Raw genomic sequence first — 20422 nt, 5'->3', positions numbered from 1 at the left:
GCATTCTAGTCCCCTATAATGCAAAGGACATCTTCTTTGGGTGTTAGCTCTAGAAGGTCTTGTAGGTCTTCACAGAACTGTTCAGCTTCAGCTTCTTCAGCATTACTGGTCAGGGCATAGACTTGGATTACTGTGTTATTGAATGGTTTGCCTTGGAAACAAACAGAGATCATCCTGTCGTGTCATTTTTGAGATTGCATCCAAGTACGGCATTTCAGACTCTTTCGTTGACTCTGTGGGCTACTCCATTTCTTCTAAGGGATTCTTGTCCACAGCAGTAGATACAATGGTCATCTGAGTTAAATTCACCCATTCCAGTCCATTTTAGTTCATTGATTCCTAAAATGTTCAGGTTCACTCTTGCCATCTCCTGTTTGACCACTTCCAATTTGCCTTGAATCATGGACCTAATATTCCAGATTCCTATGCAATATTGCTCTTTACAACATCAGACTTGACTTTCATCACCAATCACATCCGCAACTGGGTGTAGTTTTTGCTTTGTCTCCATCTCTTCATTCTTTCTGGAGTTATTTCTCCACTGATCTCCAGTAGCATATTGGGTACTTACCGACCTGGGGAGTTCCTCTTTTAGTTTCCTATCTTTTTGCCTTTTCATACTGTAAACAGCAAAGAGAGTGATAAAGTGTTTTACTCAGCTCCTGGAAAAAGACTGAGGAAAGGAAGAAGTGTGTGGTCATGCCAAATGTAGGCAGATGTAAAGCAAAGCATCATGTCACTCATTCTAGGTGCACTAAGATTATTGTAAGCAAAGTTGCTAAGTCAGGTGGCTGGTGTCTGTCTATTTGGGCATTCTATAGTTTCGGGGGGGAGGAAGATGGTTTTCATTTTTGCAGTGTTCAGCAGCTTTTATTTTTTTTTTTTTTTGCTTTATTTTCTGCCAAAATTCATTTGAAATTCACCTGCATGTGTTTTATATATGATATGAAATGTAACAGAGGCTGCAACTGAATGCTATTAAGTACTTAGGATTTTTCACAATTTGTTCTCAAAACTGAGAGAGTGATATTCCTACAGAGTTGAAGGAAAACTGACTAACCGGCTTCTGGATCATGTTTTGACAGTGTCCTAAAGTCTCCACTGATTTCCAGGATTGTAATTAAAGCTGGTCTAATTTATATGCTAGAATAATTTAAAAACTATAGTTCATCACTATAGAAGCATATAGAATTATTTAATCTCCCTTGTTTTCTTCTGTCTTGGCGTGTTTAGTCTCTTTTATCTTCCCCTTTCTTTTATAACTAACCATATTAGATAGTCTAGTGTTTTTAAAGAATTCCCTGAAACTAATGAAAGGATACAAGTATCATGCATATGTTTTATTCTTAAGAAATATGAAGTATTTCTTATTAAAAGAACTTATTTAGAGAGCAGATTTAGGTGAATTTCCATTTCTCTAAATATATATTTTCTTTTATTCTAAACATACCTGCATTTAATTGACTCAGATTTTTAAGCATTTATTTTACTAGTAGCAAATTTAATTAAAAATCTAGTAAATGTATTTGCATATATTTCATAATATATATTATATTTGATTAGTCATCCACTTTAGAGTAAAATCTTCCTAACCGTAACAGAAAGGAAAAGAAATGTCCCTGTTGTCAACTGTGAGGGATACAGTGATGCTGGAAACCTAAATCACAGCCTGGCATATCCTGCTCTAACACACACCACTTGTTCCTTTCTAAAACGAACAGTAATACCTTGACACTATCGCCAGCTATTTAGGGTTGGTTTTCCCTCTTGACTTTCAGAGTCTGTATTTTCTCACATCTCAAGCCTGTGTTACTGGCTTTTGGTATGCTGGAATGAACTAGCACTTGTAAGTAACAGGCATTTACTGAAGCAATAATCTAGCCAATCATATAAAATTACATTTCTTTGTAACTATTGCATGGCATCTGAAAATAAAAGTTACATTGCACATTCCAATACTGTAGATGTCTCTGCTAATATAGCCAGTGCTTCACAGTGCAGGGGCTGATAATCTCGTTTGTGGTTTATCACATTTTCTTGTGTTTTGTTTTGGTCCTTCTGGGGGCATTTTAGTACTTGTAGGAATTCGATGAGAGAAGAATACCACCCAAAAACTTAGATCAGTCACTTCTTTTTTTGTTTTGTTTTCATATTCCAAGTAGTAAATTGTCATTGAGAAGAATGTGGAAAATAATGATTATCTGGTTTGTGGTACCTGTATGTGCCATGAGCTGTTACATGTAAGTATGTGTAATTAACTGAATGTTTTTTAAAAACATAAACATTTGGGTTGTGTGTGTCTAGACTGATGGAGGTTTCTGTTTCTTTCTAGTTATTTGTCTCGTGGGATTAGGCCTGGTGGTCTTCTTCTTCAGCTTTTTACTTTCAATATTTCGTTCCAAGTACCACGGCTACCCTTACAGGTAATATCATTATACTAATGTGAATGTTTTCATTTTAAGCTAATAGAATAAACCGAATTTCATGTTTTTATGTTTCTAACATGTATTTAAGGATTAATATAAAGTAGCTACCTTATTTGCCAAGTAATCTTAAACTCTGTTAAGTTTTTGAGCACCTACTATGTGTTCAGCACAGATTATATGAAGGAGATATATATATATATAAGGCATGGTACCTGCCCTCCTTCGTATATGATAGTTTCATTTTAGATATATGTTGCATGCATATGTATGTATGTGTGTGTCTGTCTGTGTGTATATTACATATATATACACACAGACAGACACACACATAACAAAATGACTTTTCAACTTTGTGGAATTTATCAAAAGTTCTTCTTGTTTTGGTTTGCCTATTCATGATTTTTACTTCATTTACAAATTTTTTCTCATATAATCTAGTGTTCAGTGTCCAGTAAACTCCATCATATTTTGAATTCTTCAAAGTTTTTGCTTTTTCAAATAAGGAATGGCAACATGAATGGAAAATTAAATGATAAAAGAATCTCTGGTCACTACAAACTGTCATAAAGGAACATCTCCTAAGATTTTCATCAATATAGTTTCATAATTGGGGATGGGAAGATGTTGAAAATTCATCCTGAAATGTTTTTATAACCAAATTATTATTCTTACTAAAGCAAAATACAACTGATGTGCCGGATTATAGTTATCCAGGTCATGAAGTAGGCACAGGTTCATTTTTTGACTATTCCTCCCTCAGCTTGTCTCAAAGGAATGAGTATTCCACCTTCTCTAGGGAGTCTTCTCAAAGCTTAACTCATCCTCCTCCCCAGTGAAGAAGTAAAGGTCCCTTTTTTCTGAGATTTTGAGAACTTTCTGTTGAGATAGTAGAGCTCATGATATATGACAGAAAATAAAATCTCATAATTTACATCTCTCTTGCGGGTGAGTGATAATCGCTCTGTAGTGTCCGACTCTTTGTGACCCCATGGACTGTAGCCTGCCAGGCTCCTGTGACCATGGAATTCTCCAGAATACTGGAGTGGGTTGCCATTGTGAACTGAGCAATTACTTCAAGAGAATGTTTCTACATAAGTGATGGCAGCCATGTGTAGCTTTATCTGGGGCACAGAACTATTCCCATGACAGAGATCTGATTATGGGCGTATTGTGAAGAGTAAAACACTTCAACCCCGCCTCTGTATCTTTTCATATGGGCAGAGGCACATTTCCAAGACTTCTCACATCCATTAAAAGTAAACATATTCAAGGAGTAGAAGAAATTTGAATATCAGATGTGAGTTGTGGGACCATCTGCCTTTAATCTGGTCTGCAGTATAAGAGAATTTTTTAAAAACATGAGGTCTGAGGGCAAGACGTGTAATAAGAAAGGCCAAGTAAAGTCTCCATCTTCTTGGTTTTTATTCTTGACATTGTCTGGCTATCTCATTTTGGTTTTGAAAATGTGAAATCAGAAGAATCAAATCCAAGATGAAGTAGGCCCAAGAAAGATGAAGTTTCTATTCTTCTTCTCCCCCACCCTAAGATTGAGGATCATGGTTCTGTATGATTAGAGTCTCAGTTTGACTTGCATGTATTCCGTTAACAAAATCTGTAGAATATTTCTATTTCTCAAGTTTTTATTTACTTAAAAAACACTTGAATTCATTTCAACCTACAGCATTTATGGTGTCAATGAAAGGTATCTATAAATTATAAAAAGGAAAGTGTAGTAAGTTATGTTATTCTTAAAACCTATTTAGTTGACAGTCAGAAAATGGAGGAAGGTAAAGAGCAAGTTCCAACTCTCCTTACACATCAGAGTACCTTCTCCAACAAGAATCAGTTGGGTTCAGTTCAGTCACGTCTGACTCTGCGATTCCATGGACTACAGCACGCCAGGCCTCCTTGTCCATCACCAACTCCCAGAGTTAACTCAGACTCATGTCCATTGAGTCAGTGATGCCATCCAACCATCTCATCCTCTGTCATCCCCTTCTCCTTCTGCCTTTAATTTTTCCCAACAAGAGGGTCTTTTCAGATGAGTCAGTTCTTTGCATCAGGTAGCCAAAGTATTGTAGTTTCAGCTTCAGCATCAGTCCTTCCAATGAATATTCAGGACTGATTTCCTTTAGGATGGACTGGTTGGATCTCCTTGCAGTCCAAGGGACTCTCAAGAATCTTCAACACCACAGTTCAAAAGCATCAATTCATCGCTCAGCTTTCTTTATAGTCTAACTCTCACATCCATACATGACTACTGGAAAAACCATAGCTTTGACTAGATGGACATTTGTTGGCAAAATAATGTCTCTGCTTTTTAATATGCTGTCTAGGTTGGTCATAACTTTTATTCCAAGGAGCAAGCATCTTTTAATATCATGGCTGCAGTCACCATCTGCAGTGATTTTGGAGCCCAAGAAGATAAAGCCTGTCACTGTTTGCATTGTTTCCCCATCTATTTGCCATGAAGTGATGGGACCAGATGCCATGATCTTAGTTTTATGAATGTTGAGTTTTAAACCAACTTTTTTATCAAGAGTCTTTTTAGTTCTTTTTCACTTTTTGCCATAAGGGTGGTGTCATCTGCATATCTGAGGTTATTGATATTTCTCCCAGCAATCTTGACTGCAGCTTGTGCTTCATGCAGCCTGGCATTTCACATGATGTACTCTGCATATAGGTTAAATAAGCAGGGTGACAATGTACAGCCTTGACATACTCCTTTCCCGATTTGGAACCAGTCTGTTGTTCCATGTCCTGTTCTAATTGTTGCTTCTTGACCTGCATACAGATTTCTCAGGAAGAAGGTCAGGGCGATCTGATATTCCCATTTCTTTAAGAATTTTCCATAGTTTGTTGTGATCCACACAGTCAAAGGCTTTGGCATAGTCAATGAAGCAGAAGTAGATGTTTTTCTGGTATTCTCTTGCTTTTTTGATGATCCAACCGATATTGGCAATTTGATCTCTGGTTCCTCTGCCTTGTCTAAATCCAGCTTAAACATCTGGGAGTTCACAGTGCATGTATTGTTGAAGCCTGGCTTGGAGAATTTTGAGCATTACTTTGCTAACGTGTAAGATGAATGCAGCTGTGTGGTAGTTGGAGCATTCTTTGGCATTGGAATGAAAACTGACCTTTTCCAGTCCTGTGGCCTCTGCTGAGTTTTCCAAATTTGCTGGCATATTGAGTGAAACACTTTTATAGCATCATCTTTTAGGATTTGAAATAGCTCAACTGGAATTCCATCACCTCCACTAGCTTTGTTCATAGTGATGCTTCCTAAGGCCCACTTGATTTCACATTCCAGGATGTCTGGCACTAGGTCAGTGATCACACCATCATGATTATCTGAGTTGTGAAGATCTTTTTTGTGCAGTTCTTCTGTGTATTCTTGCCACCTCTTCTTAATATCTTTTGCTTCTGTCAGGTCCATATCATTTCTGTCCTTTATTGTGCCCATCTTTGCATGAAAAGCTCCCTTGGAATCTCTAATTTTCTTGAAGACAGTGTCTGATCAGTAATGCTGAAGAAGCTGAAGTTGAATGGTTCTACGAAGACCTACAAGACCTTCTAGAGCTAACACCGCAAAATGAAGTCCTTTTCATTATAGGGGACTGGAATGCTAAAGTAGGAAGTCAAGAAATACCTGGAGTAACAGGCAAATTTGGGCTTGAGTACAGAATGGAGCAGGGCAAAGGCTAATAGAGTTTTGCCAAGAGAACGCACTGGTCATAGCAAACATCCTCTTCCAACAACACAAGAGGAGACTCTACACATAGACATCACCAGATGATCAATACCAAAATCAGATTGATTCTATTCTTTGCAGCCAAAGTTGGAGAAGCTCTGTACAGTCAGCAAAAACAAGACCAGGAGCTGACTGTAGCTCCGATCATGAACTCCTTATTGCCAAATTCAGACTTAAATTGAAGAAAGTAGGGAAAACCACTAGGCCATTCAGGTACGACCTAAATCAAATCCCTTATGACTATACAGTGGAAGTGAGAAATAGAGTCAAGAGATTAGATCTGATAGAGTTCCTGAAGAACTATGGACGGAGGTTCGTGACATTGTACAGGAGGCAGGGATCAAGACCATCTCCAAGAAAGAGAAGTACTAAAAGGCAAAATGGTTGTCTGAGGAGGCCTTACAAATAGCTTTGAAAAGAACAGAAGCAAAAGGCTAAGGAGAAAAGGATATACCCACTGGAATACAGAGTTACAAAGAATAGCAAAAAGAGATAAGAAAGCCTTCCTCAGTGATCAGTGCAAAGAAATAGAGGAAAACAGTACAATGGGAAAGACTATAGATCCCTTCAAGAAAATTTAGGATACCAAGGGAACATTTTATGCAAAGATGGGCACAATCTAACAAGAATAGCATTTCCTATTTAGATATTCCTGGTCACAATACTTCTCTGATAGAACAAGTAAAGAAAAGTTTTACTAGTTCCAAGAATTAATGCTACATTTCACAGCACTGTATTTTGTCATGATATGAAGAGTTTAAGTTTGTACTTTTCCCAAGAAGTAGCTGTCATTTAGTATTGATTGTATAAAACTCTAATCCTCTGGTCTTTACAAGAGTGGACATGTAAATTACCTGAGAAGCCTTTTAAAATACATATTCTAGGCCCCACCTTAGCTTTTCATAGTGAGCATTTCTGAACCAGAGTATATGCTGGTTTTATTTCTCATGAGTGCGACATCCACCATTCTTATTGGGTCACAATTGCACCCCCTTGTCAGGGGCCCATCAGGCTAAATGAGGAGGGGGCTTGCCGGCAGCTGACCTCACGGAACTGGAAGTAAGATGAAATGTCCTGTAAGAAGTCAGATGGAAATCACGCCCCAGGGTGGTTTATGAATATGAAATTTGAGATAGTTCAGATGAAAACCCCTAAAAGTGCTGCCAAGAAACAGCATCAGAACAGAACCCAGCATTAAAAAAAAAAAAAGAAAAAAAAGCGGCAGCAGCCAGGAAGACAGGTGCACTGAGAGCGGGCCGTGGCATTCCAGAGACGGGAAGGCAGGGGCCCGGCCGAGGCCCAGCTCTCGCGAGCTCTGTGATTTGCTGGGCTGTTGCAGGACTCAGTCATCCAGCCCTCCCGTGACCCTACTTAAATCGTTCTTTTTTTTTTTTTTCTTAATTTTTTTATTAGTTGGAGGCTAATTACTTCACAACATTTCAGTGGGTTTTGTCATACATTGATATGAATCAGCCATAGATTTACACTTATTCCCCATCCCGATCCCCCCTCCCACCTCCCTCTCCACCCGATTCCTCTGGGTCTTCCCAGTGTACCAGGCCCGAGCACTTGTCTCATGCATCCCACCTGGGCTGGTGATCTGTTTCACCATAGATAGTATACATGCTGTTCTTTTGAAATATCCCACCCTCACATTCTCCCACAGAGTTCAAAAGTCTGTTCTGTATTTCTGTGTCTCTTTTTCTGTTTTGCATATAGGGTTATCGTTACCATCTTTCTAAATTCCATATATATGTGTTAGTATGCTGTAATGTTCTTTATCTTTCTGGCTTACTTCACTCTGTATAAGGGGCTCCAGTTTCATCCATCTCATTAGGACTGGTTCAAATGAATTCTTTTTGACGGCTGAGTAATATTCCATGGTGTATATGTACCACAGCTTCCTTATCCATTCGTCTGCTGATGGGCATCTAGGTTGCTTCCATGTCCTGGCTATTATAAACAGTGCTGCGATGAACATTGGGGTGCACGTGTCTCTTTCAGATCTGGTTTCCTCAGTGTGTATGCCCAGAAGTGGGATTGCTGGGTCATATGGCAGTTCTATTTCCAGTTTTTTAAGGAATCTCCACACTGTTTTCCATAGTGGCTGTACTAGTTTGCATTCCCACCAACAGTGTAAGAGGGTTCCCTTTTCTCCACACCCTCTCCAGCATTTATTGCTTGTAGACTTTTGGATAGCAGCCATCCTGACTGGTGTGTAATGGTACCTCATTGTGGTTTTGATTTGCATTTCTCTGATAATGAGTGATGTTGAGCATCTTTTCATGTGTTTGTTAGCCATCTGTATGTCTTCTTTGGAGAAATGTCTGTTTAGTTCTTTGGCCCATTTTTTGATTGGGTCATTTATTTTTCTGGAATTGAGCTGCAGGAGTTGCTTGTATATTTTTGAGATTAATCCTTTGTCTGTTTCTTCATTTGCTATTATTTTCTCCCAATCTGACGGCTGTCTTTTCACCTTACTTATAGTTTCCTTTGTAGTGCAAAAGCTTTTAAGTTTCATTAGATCCCATTTGTTTAGTTTTGCTTTTATTTCCAATATTCTGGGAGGTGGGTCATAGAGGATCTTGCTGTGATTTATGTCGGAGAGTGTTTTGCCTATGTTCTCCTCTAGGAGTTTTATAGTTTCTGGTCTTACATTTAGATCTTTAATCCATTTTGAGTTTATTTTTGTGTATGGTGTTAGAAAGTGTTCTAGTTTCATTCTTTTGCAAGTGGTTGACCAGTTTTCCCAGCACCACTTGTTAAAGAGGTTGTCTTTTTTCCATTGTATATCCTTGCCTCCTTTGTCAAAGATAAGGTGTCCATAGGTTCGTGGATTTATCTCTGGGCTTTCTATTCTGTTCCATTGGTCTATATTTCTGTCTTTGTGCCAGTACCACACTGTCTTGATGACTGTGGCTTTGTAGTAGAGTCTGAAGTCAGGCAGGTTGATTCCTCCAGTTCCATTCTTCTTTCTCAAGATTACTTTGGCTATTCGAGGTTTTTTGTATTTCCATACAAATTGTGAAATTATTTGTTCTAGTTCTGTGAAAAATACCGTTGGTAGCTTGATAGGGATTGCATTGAATCTATAGATTGCTTTGGGTAGAATAGCCATTTTGACAATATTGATTCTTCCAATCCATGAACACGGTATATTTCTCCATCTGTTTGTGTCCTCTTTGATTTCTTTCATCAGTGTTTTATAGTTTTCTATGTATAGGTCTTTTGTTTCTTTAGGTAGATATACTCCTAAGTATTTTATTCTTTTTGTTGCAATGGTGAATGGTATTGTTTCCTTAATTTCTCTTTCTGTTTTTTCATTGTTAGTATATAGGAATGCAAGGGATTTCTGTGTGTTAATTTTATATCCTGCAACTTTACTATATTCATTGATTAGTTCTAGTAATTTTCTGGTAGAGTCTTTAGGGTTTTCTATGTAGAGGATCATGTCATCTGCAAACAGTGAGAGTTTCACTTCTTCTTTTCCTATCTGGATTCCTTTTACTTCTTTTTCTGCTCTGATTGCTGTGGCCAAAACTTCCAACACTATGTTGAACAGTAGTGGTGAGAGTGGGCACCCTTGTCTTGTTCCTGATTTCAGGGGAAATGCTTTCAATTTTTCACCATTGAGGGTGATGCTTGCTGTGGGTTTGTCATATATAGCTTTTATTATGTTGAGGTATGTTCCTTCTATTCCTGCTTTTTGGAGAGTGTTAATCATAAATGAGTGTTGAATTTTGTCAAAGGCTTTCTCTGCATCTATTGAGATAATCATATGGTTTTTATCTTTCAATTTGTTAATGTGGTGTATTACATTGATTGATTTGCGGATATTGAAGAATCCTTGCATTCCTGGGATAAAGCCCACTTGGTCGTGGTGTATGATTTTTTTAATATGTTGTTGGATTCTGTTTGCTAGAATTTTGTTAAGGATTTTTGCATCTATGTTCATCAGTGATATTGGCCTGTAGTTTTCTTTTTTTGTGGCATCTTTGTCAGGTTTTGGAATTAGGGTGATGGTGGCCTCATAGAATGAGTTTGGAAGTTTACCTTCTTCTGCAATTTTCTGGAAGAGTTTGAGTAAGGTAGGTGTTAGCTCTTCTCTAAATTTTTGGTAGAATTCAGCTGTGAAGCCATCTGGTCCTGGGCTTTTGTTTGCTGGAAGATTTTTGATTACAGTTTCGATTTCCTTGCCTGTGATGGGTCTGTTAAGATCTTCTATTTCTTCCTGGTTCAGTTTTGGAAAGTTATACTTTTCTAAGAATTTTTCCATTTCATCCAAGTTGTCCATTTTATTGTTAAATCGTTCTTTTAGTTTCTCTGTCTCTTCTCGTATCAATTTAAAGCTTCCTAGTATTCCTCTTCGGAGAAGGCAAAACAACCCACTCCAGTACTCTTGCCTGGAAAATCCCATGGATGGAGGAGCCTGGTGGGCTGCCGCCTATGGGGTAACACAGAGTCGGACACGACTGAAGTGACTCGGCAGCAGCAGCAGTATTCCTCTTCAGGCTCTTAAGAACTTCTGCTTGTTTCTGCATTGTGTCTTTTAATGGATACAGTGATGCATCATTCATCAAGCTTCCATAAATCCATCCAGCCCTCCTAGACCATCCCTCTCCAGTCATTCATCTTCTTGCTTTGTAAAGTTGGTAGGACAGGTTATATATGTTCCTTTCATCACATTTACAGCAACCCTTTAGCTAACCAAATATGGCAGATGGGAGCATTGTGAACAAAAAACATGTGCTTTACAGTAGAACGTTTTTATTCTCTTGTTAATCTAACCCATGGATATATGCCAGAGTTACCCTAGTAATGTTATATTCTGCTTTGGGATTTGTTCTCAATTCATTGCATCATTTTCCTTCAGAATAAAGTTTTTCTCAGAAATTTTATCAGTTTTCTTAGGGATGATTATGATAATAAATATATTGTTCATATCAAGAGTTCAAGCTGGATTTAGAAAAGGCAGAGGAACCAGAGATCAAATTGCCAGCATATCCTGGATCATAGAAAAAGCAAGAGCGTTCCGGGAAAAACATCTACTTCTGCTTCATTGACTGTACCAAAGCCTTTGATTGTGTGGATCACAGCAAACTGTGGAAAATTCTTCAAGAGTTGGGTATACCAGACCACCTTACCTGCCTCCTGAGGACCTGTATGCAGGTCAAGAAGCAACAGTTAAAACTGGACATAGAACAACAGATTGGTTCCAAACTGGGAAAGGAGTATGTCAAGGCTGTATATTGTCTCCTTGCTTATTTAACTTATATGCAGAGTACATCATACCAAATGCCAGGCTGGATGAAGCACAAGCTGGAATCAAGATTGCCGGGAGAAACATCAATAACCTCAGATATGCAGATGACAGCACCAAAGCTGGCTTAAAACTCAACATTCAAAGGCTAAGATCATGGCATCCGGTCCCATCACTCCATGGCAAATAGATGGGGTAACAATGGAAACAGTGACAGGCTTTATTTTCCTGGACTCCAAAATCAGTGCAGATGGTGACTGCAGCCATGAAAATAAAAGACGCGGCTTCCTTGGAAGAAAAGCTATGACAAACCTAGACAGTGTATTAAAAAGCAGAGATATTACTTTGCCATCAAAGGTCCATCTAGTCAAAGCTATGGTTTTTCCCATAGTCATGTATGGATGTGAGAGTTGGACCATAAAGAAAGCTGATCACCGAAGAATTGATGCTTTCGAATCATGGTGTTGGAGAAGACTCTCAAGAGTCCTTTGGACTGCAAGGAGATCAAACCAGCCTAAAGAAAATCAATCCTGAATATTTATTGGAAGGACTGATGCTACAGCTCCAATACTTCTGCCACCTAGTGTAAAGAGCCAACTTATTAGAAAAGACCCTGATGCTGGGAAGATTGAAGGCAGGAGAAGGGGATGACAGAGGACAAGATCATTGGCATTACCAACTCAATGGACATGAGTTTGAGCAAGCTCCAGTAGATGGTGAAGGACAGGGAAGCCTGGTGTGCTGCAGTCCATGGGGTCGCAAAGAGTCAGACAGGACTGAGCATCTGAACAGTAGTAACAACAAATCAAGAGCAATTGTTGCCCAAAGGACTAGAAGGAGAATATACACCAGAGAGTTGGAATAATCCTGAGCTAAATTCTAGAAACCAGGCAGCATAGTGGGGAAGAAAGTATCGATCCAGCTAGTTCACTGGAGAAAAAGCAAACATAATGCAGAAGCCAGAGTGAGAGAAGGAATAAATGAAAGAAGGGAAGAGAGAAGTCATTCTGGGAATAGCTGAAAAGTGAAAGTCGTTCAGTCATGTCCAACTCTTTGCAACCCCATGGACTGTACAGTCCATAGAATTCTCCAGTCCAAAATACTAGAGTGGGTAGCCTTTTCCTTCTCCAGGAGTTAAAAGATGAGATGTTAGTACAAAAGAAAAAAGAAACCTTTTCCTTCTGAGCTACTCTGTGGGAGAGACTCGGTCAGTGATGAACATAGTACCATATTCTGGAGGGACACTTTGCAATCCCAGCAGCATGTTTCTGTGGCACCAGCATAATATGATTTGATTAAAAAAAAAAAAAAACTTTGTTCCTATTGGAAAATGATAGTTCATAGGGAAGGAGAAAATAAGATTCTGGACACCATCATTATAACAAGAGAAAGGCTATTCCATATGCCAGAAGATATGCCCTGCCCTCGTATTACTGAAAAGACCACATGGATGTCCATATTCAAAGGAAGTTAGTGCTTATTATAATGAATCATAAACTCTGGTGACCAAGAGCTAAGTCAACCTCTAATCATTTGTACCAATATACACTAAAGTAGGCTTGTAGAAAAAAAAAAAAAAACAAACTTTCTTAACCAAGACCATTTCCTTGAGATGAGCTGCCAGGACAAAAAACAGTTTTCTTCTAAAAGAATGGAAAAACCTCCCTCTTCTACGTACTCTGATGATGGATAAGATGAGAGATATCCTTTACTGAAAATGCACATTTGAACATAACACCATCTGCTAAATGAAAAATACCTTTAGCCAGGGCTTTAGCTTCAATGCCACAGCTCACTCTTGGGTGTAATACCCCGGCCTTTGGTGGCATTTGATGTCTGTGTTTTAAGTTTGTGATTTGTAACTTTTATACCAAGAAATGCCACTGATGTCTATAAACTAATTTTTCATTTCCTCACAATTTTTAATTGATCGACAGCCTTTAATTTCTTCTGTACAGAATGGTCTTTCTGCTTTTCCATTTTATAGAACCTTAAACATTCATGTGTTTCTTATTTTCTCAGTACTTCACACTGCTGTTTTTTTGTTGTTGATCTGTGTACTTACTGAAAGGGATAAAAGTCTGTTACATGTTTACCCTATTTCCTTAAATATTCCCCACATTTTGGTCTTAAGGGGTTTTTTTTTCCCCTACAGTATCAGCATCTTTCATGCCATCACTAAATTCTCCCAGATCATCTTTTAAGTTTCAGTAAGCAAACTTCTGTCATTTAAATTCTTAATCTACCTGTTACTCACTTGGTTACTTTGGGAAGGTTAAATAACTTTTCTAAACCTTGGTTTTCTCATTTCTAAGTGGGAAATGTTTACATACTTTGACATCATGGAAAGGTTACATGATGTAAGCCACTTAGCACATTGCCTGGTACTTAGTATGTGGCACACAGTATTACTTTCTCAAAAACTACTTTCTGCTGATTATTATCATTAGTTCTGATGTAAAGATTTTACACATTTATATGTAATTTCTCCTGAGCAGGATTTTTTTTTTTCTGGCTAAAGATTAAGCAAGTGTTGTTTTTCATTTGCATGATTCAGTTCAAATTCAGATTTTCTCTGAACCTTCTGAGGAACTTAATTGGGCTCTTGAATCCTTTGAAATTAGTGAAATAACAAAGGTATTAAAGAATCTGATCTAATCACCATCTGACCCATAGTTCAGAAAAATAAATTGTATTCTAGTGGTAGCAAGAATTTATTTTGTATATTAAATAAAGAGTAGCTTTAGGGCTTGTTCTATTTTCCTAGAGCAAAATGCTAGTGTTCATACATGAATGTCTCCTCTTATGGGTAATTACTTTCCCACTGGTTGCCCCGACACACTTTGATTCAAAAGTTTTCTTCAAAAGAATTTCTATAAAACTATTTGACAGATCAAGTCTCTGAGTAGGAAAATAGCGTAGAACATTCTCTACTAATTCTCTCACTTTGCTACCTGTTTATGATTCTTTAGTTGTCTTAGAGAGATGGTGTGGTATAATGGAAAAATATTTAGAATCCAAGACATGAGTTCAAATTCGCTGTGTCATTTTGTACGTCAGTTAAGAACTCTGGCCCAGCAGGCATATATACAGGTTTGAATCTTACATTGTCTCTTCACTAACTTGGGGACTTGGAGTTACTTAATTTCTCAGTCTCATTTTTCCCTCACCTGTAAAAATATGTTTTTACGGAGTTGGATAACAACTTTGTTAAGCTTATTTCTTCATTTGTAAACTTGGCATAATAATGAATATGTATCTGACAATTTTGAGGGGATAAATTACATCATCAATTTATAGTTCATGAAATGTTGCAGGTTCTCAGAAGAAATTACTTCACCTACCTCTTGCCTGTCCTTAGCCATTTCAGCGCTTGGTTATTCAATAGCATTTTACCACATTACCTTTTTCATTAAGTATCCATATGTAACTTTTGTGTGTTGAAGTTCTTTTCTTTCTAGAGTGTTGTAAGGTACTTTACAGAAGGTTGTGGTTATGCCTTTTTAATATCTCCAAAGTGTTGTGCACATAGCAGGTGCTCATCATGTACTTATTAATTGAATATGTTTACTCAGAAGCATTTTTTATTTATTCCTTACCTAAATGCAACAGGAACCATTAAGATAGTAACAGTGGACAAAGGAGCATTGGTTTGCCACACTGCGCAACTCCAGAAGGTGGAATTCGCATCACGTGACACCCCCATGGAGTTGTCGGGTCGTTCCACCGCACTGAAGGGGTGCAGTGTGTGCAAACAGTGGTCCAGAAACCTGGGCTCTAAGGATACTTACTGCAACCTCAGATGACCCCGAGCTGGCCGGCATCAAAAAATATATACTAATTAAGCTTACAATGGACATAGAAAAACTATTAACAAGATACCTGTAGTTCATGATGTCTTTGGTTCCTTTGAGTTACTTTGAGAAATAATGAGTTTAAAAAAAAAAAAAATTTGATCGACATTCTGTAAGGGAAAGTACAGAATAATAGCTAGACATGAAAGACATTCCTGATGAATTTTGAGTCAAGTATACTAACGAACCAGCACAGCAAGGCAAAAAAAAATCCCAGGACATGGAGTATGTAACAATATCCCATTCATTTCTATATCTTACTTAGATGTAGATCTTTCATCTTTAGGGAAAATAGAAAATACGGTCTTAAGCTATACAAATAGAAAACAGAAACGGTGTGGTGATCAACCCCCACCTTATGTGTCACTGATAAGAGTTTCACTGGGATTGCTTTTCTGATGCTGAGTTCCAGCTTTGAAGAATATCGTGAAGGACCAAAGACTTAGATATGAGTCGGTGACGATCTGGAGAGTGTCTACGTAAAGAATACAGTGCTAAGTCTGTGTAATACTATTGTACGAGTGGAAATCGAATCTCAAGGACCATTTTTTCCATATTGTTGTATTTCACTGTGGTGTATTGGAAAGTGATCTGGACTTTGAGTGAGAAGATGAGATTTGGACCATGGCACTTTAAAACTGTAACCTCAGGCAAGTCTTTTCATCTTCTCTGAGCCTCAGTTTTCCTCATCTTTCAGATACCAACCATAGTCTTTATCTCATAAGTAAGACATGTTGTGGCAGACTATTGTTTTACAAATGCAAGATAACTTTGAACTGTGAGATCTCATATTCCAGTCTCATGCTGTTGTACTTCGCTGCTGCAGGAACAAGTCCTTGGATAAAATTTCCAGTAATAAGACTTTGGTCCACAGAATTAACCACTGACAAGCACAGTATTTTTTTTTTAAACAATAATATTCATATGCATGCATATGCCCTCCACTTCAAACAAAATGTGACTGCATTTGGTTATTTCTGTTTTATTACTTTAGGGAAGAAAACAGAACTATACAGCTAACAGAAATATACTGAATTCTGCCAAGGAAAAATGTAGTCAGATGCTTTTTCCCACTAACAGTATAAGTCTTAATTTTCAGAATAATAAAATACAAGTCTTCTAAACACAGACTAATTTTTTAATCAGTGTTTGGTAATTCAAAACTAGATATTAAGAACCTCTATATAAATCCAATGTGATTTTAATAGAAAACTCAGAATCTAGGCTTTTTTATTTTGCAGCACATATTCCCATCCCTCAGACCTCAGAAGACATGGTCTGAGCAGAGACACACAGCAGAGGAAGCTCTGGAGGCTTATTTCCATGGTATAAATACAATTTTCTTACTCCGGCAGAAACTCCACCATTCAGCAACCCCCTGAACGCAGGGAACAAGGAGGAAGCTCCTGTGATCCCTAAGTTCTGTTTTTATCTGACCACCAACCTCATCCCACATACAAGCTCTGTTGGTCTTTTCCCCCAGACCCAGCATCCATGTTTCTGACCACATAGAGTTATGAACGATAATGTTACCAGCCTCTTCCAAAATGTCCCCCTCTGTGTAGGCTACAGAGATGTGGCCTTAGCAGTCATAAGACTTGACAGCTCTCACCCTGTGAAGCTACAGATACAGAAAGCTTACCGCTTGCAAAGATCTGTTTCCCAACTGCTAATAAAATCCTGAATTTCTTTAGACCTTTATTTTAGATCATGTACTTCCGACTTGAAGACTTTTCGGGGTTCGGTAAGTTTCTGTCACAAAGAAGAGAGCCCCCAGGGCTTCTGGCCAAAGAGGCCTGGCTGGCAGCCATCATGTACTTCTCCCTGGCATCCCCTTAGAACGCTTGTGAAGATAAAGGTTAGAAAATCCCGAGAACAGTGAATCATTAAGTTCTAACTCCGAGGGCTGGGGAATAGGCGTGAGCTCGCTAGTGGCCTCTCCTTGTTCTGAGTAAAGAACCAAGGCTTTTCCTCCCTTCTACACTTTTTGACTCCAGGATGACATCAGTAGCTGCCTCTTATCCATGTAAGCAATTTCTGTGTGACAGAGTGCCAGGACATACCCAGAAGTCTCTGACTTCTTCCCCAGTTTGAGAACAGGAAGTGAGAACGTTAGAAAAGAAAATTCTGCCCAGCTGAAGATCTCAGTAGAGAATTTAAGCTGATCTCAATTGGACAGAATTCATTCATTCAAGAGCACTTTATCCATTCTGAAGTTTTAAAACACTGGGGAACAGGTGAATTAATTACTCTAAGAGAAGTCTAAACAAAATACCAACCACTGTTTGGTGCCTCCTTCATAGTTCACAGGAGGAGAAAAGGAACGTGTTTTACATGTAATATGGTCTCCAGCGGCCACCCCGTAATCAAACCCAGATGCCTCTTCCCATGTGGCAACCCACGTAACCCTCCTAGGATTCTGGTTAACCATCTCCTCTTGAATATCTCATGCCCTGGATTTTGTAACATGATACTCCTGGACCGTCCTTTTTCCTTTGAGATGACTTCTCAGTCCCAACAGACATGCCAAATTCTGACCTAAGACCTAGAACCAGACCTCAGACCACATTGTCACCTCAGCCTCAGCTCCAAAGCCAAGCTCATCCTGCTCCAAACCTGTGTCTCTTCTGCCCATGTTCCCCAACACACTTTTATTGTTATAATCATACAACATATAAAAGTTGAACCTTTTTAATCTTTCCAGAACCAAAAAGTTAGCAAGCATAAAATCATAAAGGGTCATATTCTTGCTTTTATGATAGTAGTATTTTTATAAAAGGTGATCTTTAGTATGCCATAGCTTGAAATGTTCAGACTATTTTTATTTTTTAAGAAAACCCTGTAAATTGTCAAATATTTTTTAAATTATGTTTTGCAGCTTTCATTACAGTTTTAAATATTTTATGGTGAAGTTTCCTTTTTTAACTGTCAGCTTTATCTTCAGGGCAACCTTATAACTGAGGACAGAGAAAGCCAAAGTGTTCATCTACACGTGATACATATAAACACCTGCTTTGCCACCACTGTTGTTAAAGATTGGGTGGATTGAACAGCAGCAGTATCGTAATGCTGTGAGGAATGTTACTGCTGATCTTCATGGCAATGTCACCCTTGCAGTACTTAAGTCATAACTTGTTATCTCAAAAAACAGAAGCAATGTCTTATTGCCTCTAGATATCAGCCCTTGATTTTTATCTTGTAACTTAGTAATTCCTCAGAAAAAGATAGGGTAATGAAAAGTTTAGGCTGTGTTGCCTAATTGCTTTATTATATATTATAAACTAATAGAGATAATATGTATTTAAATATATAAGTTTAAATATTTTATATAATGCTTTATAGTTACTATTTATATAGTATATGCAGTATATTACATTTATATTCACTATATAGTATATATATGTTATATATGTATTTTTTTTACTATTTACATAGTATCACAGGATTAAAATAAACATTAGTACTGGAAAGAACTTTGGAGATCATCCAAAACAAGCATTCTTCTCACTAATGAGGAAACCGAGGTTCAGAAAGACGAAGTAACATATGCCTAGGATATTATAATTTAAGTGTTCAAGTATTAAAGTTATTAGTTTGAACAATTTCCCAACTACATGGTTTTTCAACTATAGTAACCATTAATATTTTTAATATTAATGTTTTAATATTTAGTTAACAATTGGTTCATCTCTGGTTGTCCTAAAGTTATGTTGTCAAGACTATAAAAAGCAAACTTGCTACACGTTAGCAGAAAGGTACAAATAGCCAACAAAAGTTTAATGATGTTATTCAAATTGACTTATGATATTACAAACTTACATTTCTTTTCATAGATAAAGTGTTGCCTAGGGAAATCAAGAAAGGCAAAAATAGTTACTTTTCACTTTTTTTCTATATGTATAAACATCTATTTGTATTGTTTCATCAGAATCTGATGATACTTTTATTATGATTTATAATAAATTATTTTTGACTGTTCAATATAGTGAAATTATAAAATTCTTAAAAGTCTTTAGTTATTTTAAATAAATGCATATTGATTAAATAATCAGAAAAAATATTTTGTCTAAAATATTGAAATGACCCAATCCAAGTATATGTTTCAGTTCATTCCCTTTCTTCCCCTGTGTTGTCAGTTTAAATATCAATTTAACTAGTAGTCTTACTAACACTGAGAATGGCTCACAGAAGTTAACCAAACTTAACCAACACAAATTCAAGTTCTTATCAGCATCTGCTTCCACCTCTGACCTAGTCTCACCTGATCCCATTACAGGATCTAGTTCACAGAAATTGCCCTGATGTAAACTTACAATGAAGTGAATTAATGTAATTGTGTATGACATTACATTTTTATTTTATATTTACCTGTACTAAGTTAATGTAGAATAAAAACACACTGTGTTTTATTTTCAGCACAGAATTTTCTTTCTTTTTCAGCTTTTTAATTAAGTGAAGCTGAATGGGATTTGCATAAAGTGACTGTTGACCATGAAGACAGTGTCCCAGACATACTAGTTCCAATTCTCGAGTCCATTTCCTTGCTGATTGTGATAATCCAGCTGTTTCTTGTACAATTTTTTTTTTAATGTGAGTTTTCCTAGTAAACTTAATTTATAGAGATGGATGGTTAAATTTAACATGGAAAGAACAAAGGCAACAGTGAAGAGTTTTTCCAGCAAATTATAGTCTGTGTATGCTATAGATCGAAATAAACAACAATGTAATTATGAATTCATGCTTTTAAGCTGTTCACTCATTAGTAAAGAAAACTATAATGTTAGTAAAGGAGAAACTATGAAATGTATCCTCAACAATTCTTGGGATTGTACAGAGATAGGTGTATGCATGAAAATATGTCATGTATTGAAAACTTATACTTTCCTCAGTCTCAGTATAAAGGATGTGTATGGTTACAAATAGCGTTTTGTTCTTATTAATCATAACTGGATGAAGGAGGTGGGGCAGGGAGCTGGACAAATAGTACACGGATGCCTACCTTGGGAAACGGAGGTCCTTGCGGGGATAGAAATCTAAAGCAGACATGACTAAACCAGCATGCCTCAGGGAACAGGCAGTGGGAGCAGTACAGCAGAGCTAGGAATGAATTCTTCCCCAACTCAGAAGTGTG

The 20422-nt window shown here is 37.5% G+C and overlaps 1 protein-coding gene across 3 annotated transcripts in view; it reads left to right on the top strand.

Annotated features, from left to right (window-relative positions):
* Nucleotides 1–20213, top strand: part of TUSC3 (tumor suppressor candidate 3) — a 215623-nt gene extending 195410 nt beyond the window's left edge. For 2 of the 3 annotated variants that reach the window (XM_043893513.1, XM_043893511.1), the window contains 3 exons: nucleotides 2333–2423; nucleotides 15879–15941; nucleotides 19732–20213. In XM_043893513.1, the coding sequence (XP_043749448.1) occupies nucleotides 2333–2423; nucleotides 15879–15897 (110 nt within the window). In that variant the 3' untranslated portion in view covers nucleotides 15898–15941; nucleotides 19732–20213. The remainder of the gene's footprint in view (nucleotides 1–2332; nucleotides 2424–15878; nucleotides 15942–19731) is intronic. The other variant, XM_043893512.1, reaches the window with a different exon arrangement.
* The last annotated feature ends 209 nt before the right edge of the window (nucleotides 20214–20422 follow it).

This window comes from Cervus elaphus, chromosome 32, assembly GCF_910594005.1.
Source record: "Cervus elaphus chromosome 32, mCerEla1.1, whole genome shotgun sequence".
Taxonomy (NCBI): Eukaryota; Metazoa; Chordata; class Mammalia; order Artiodactyla; family Cervidae; genus Cervus; species Cervus elaphus.
Note: the sequence above shows the minus strand (reverse complement) of the source record. Positions and strands in the feature narration are given on the sequence as shown.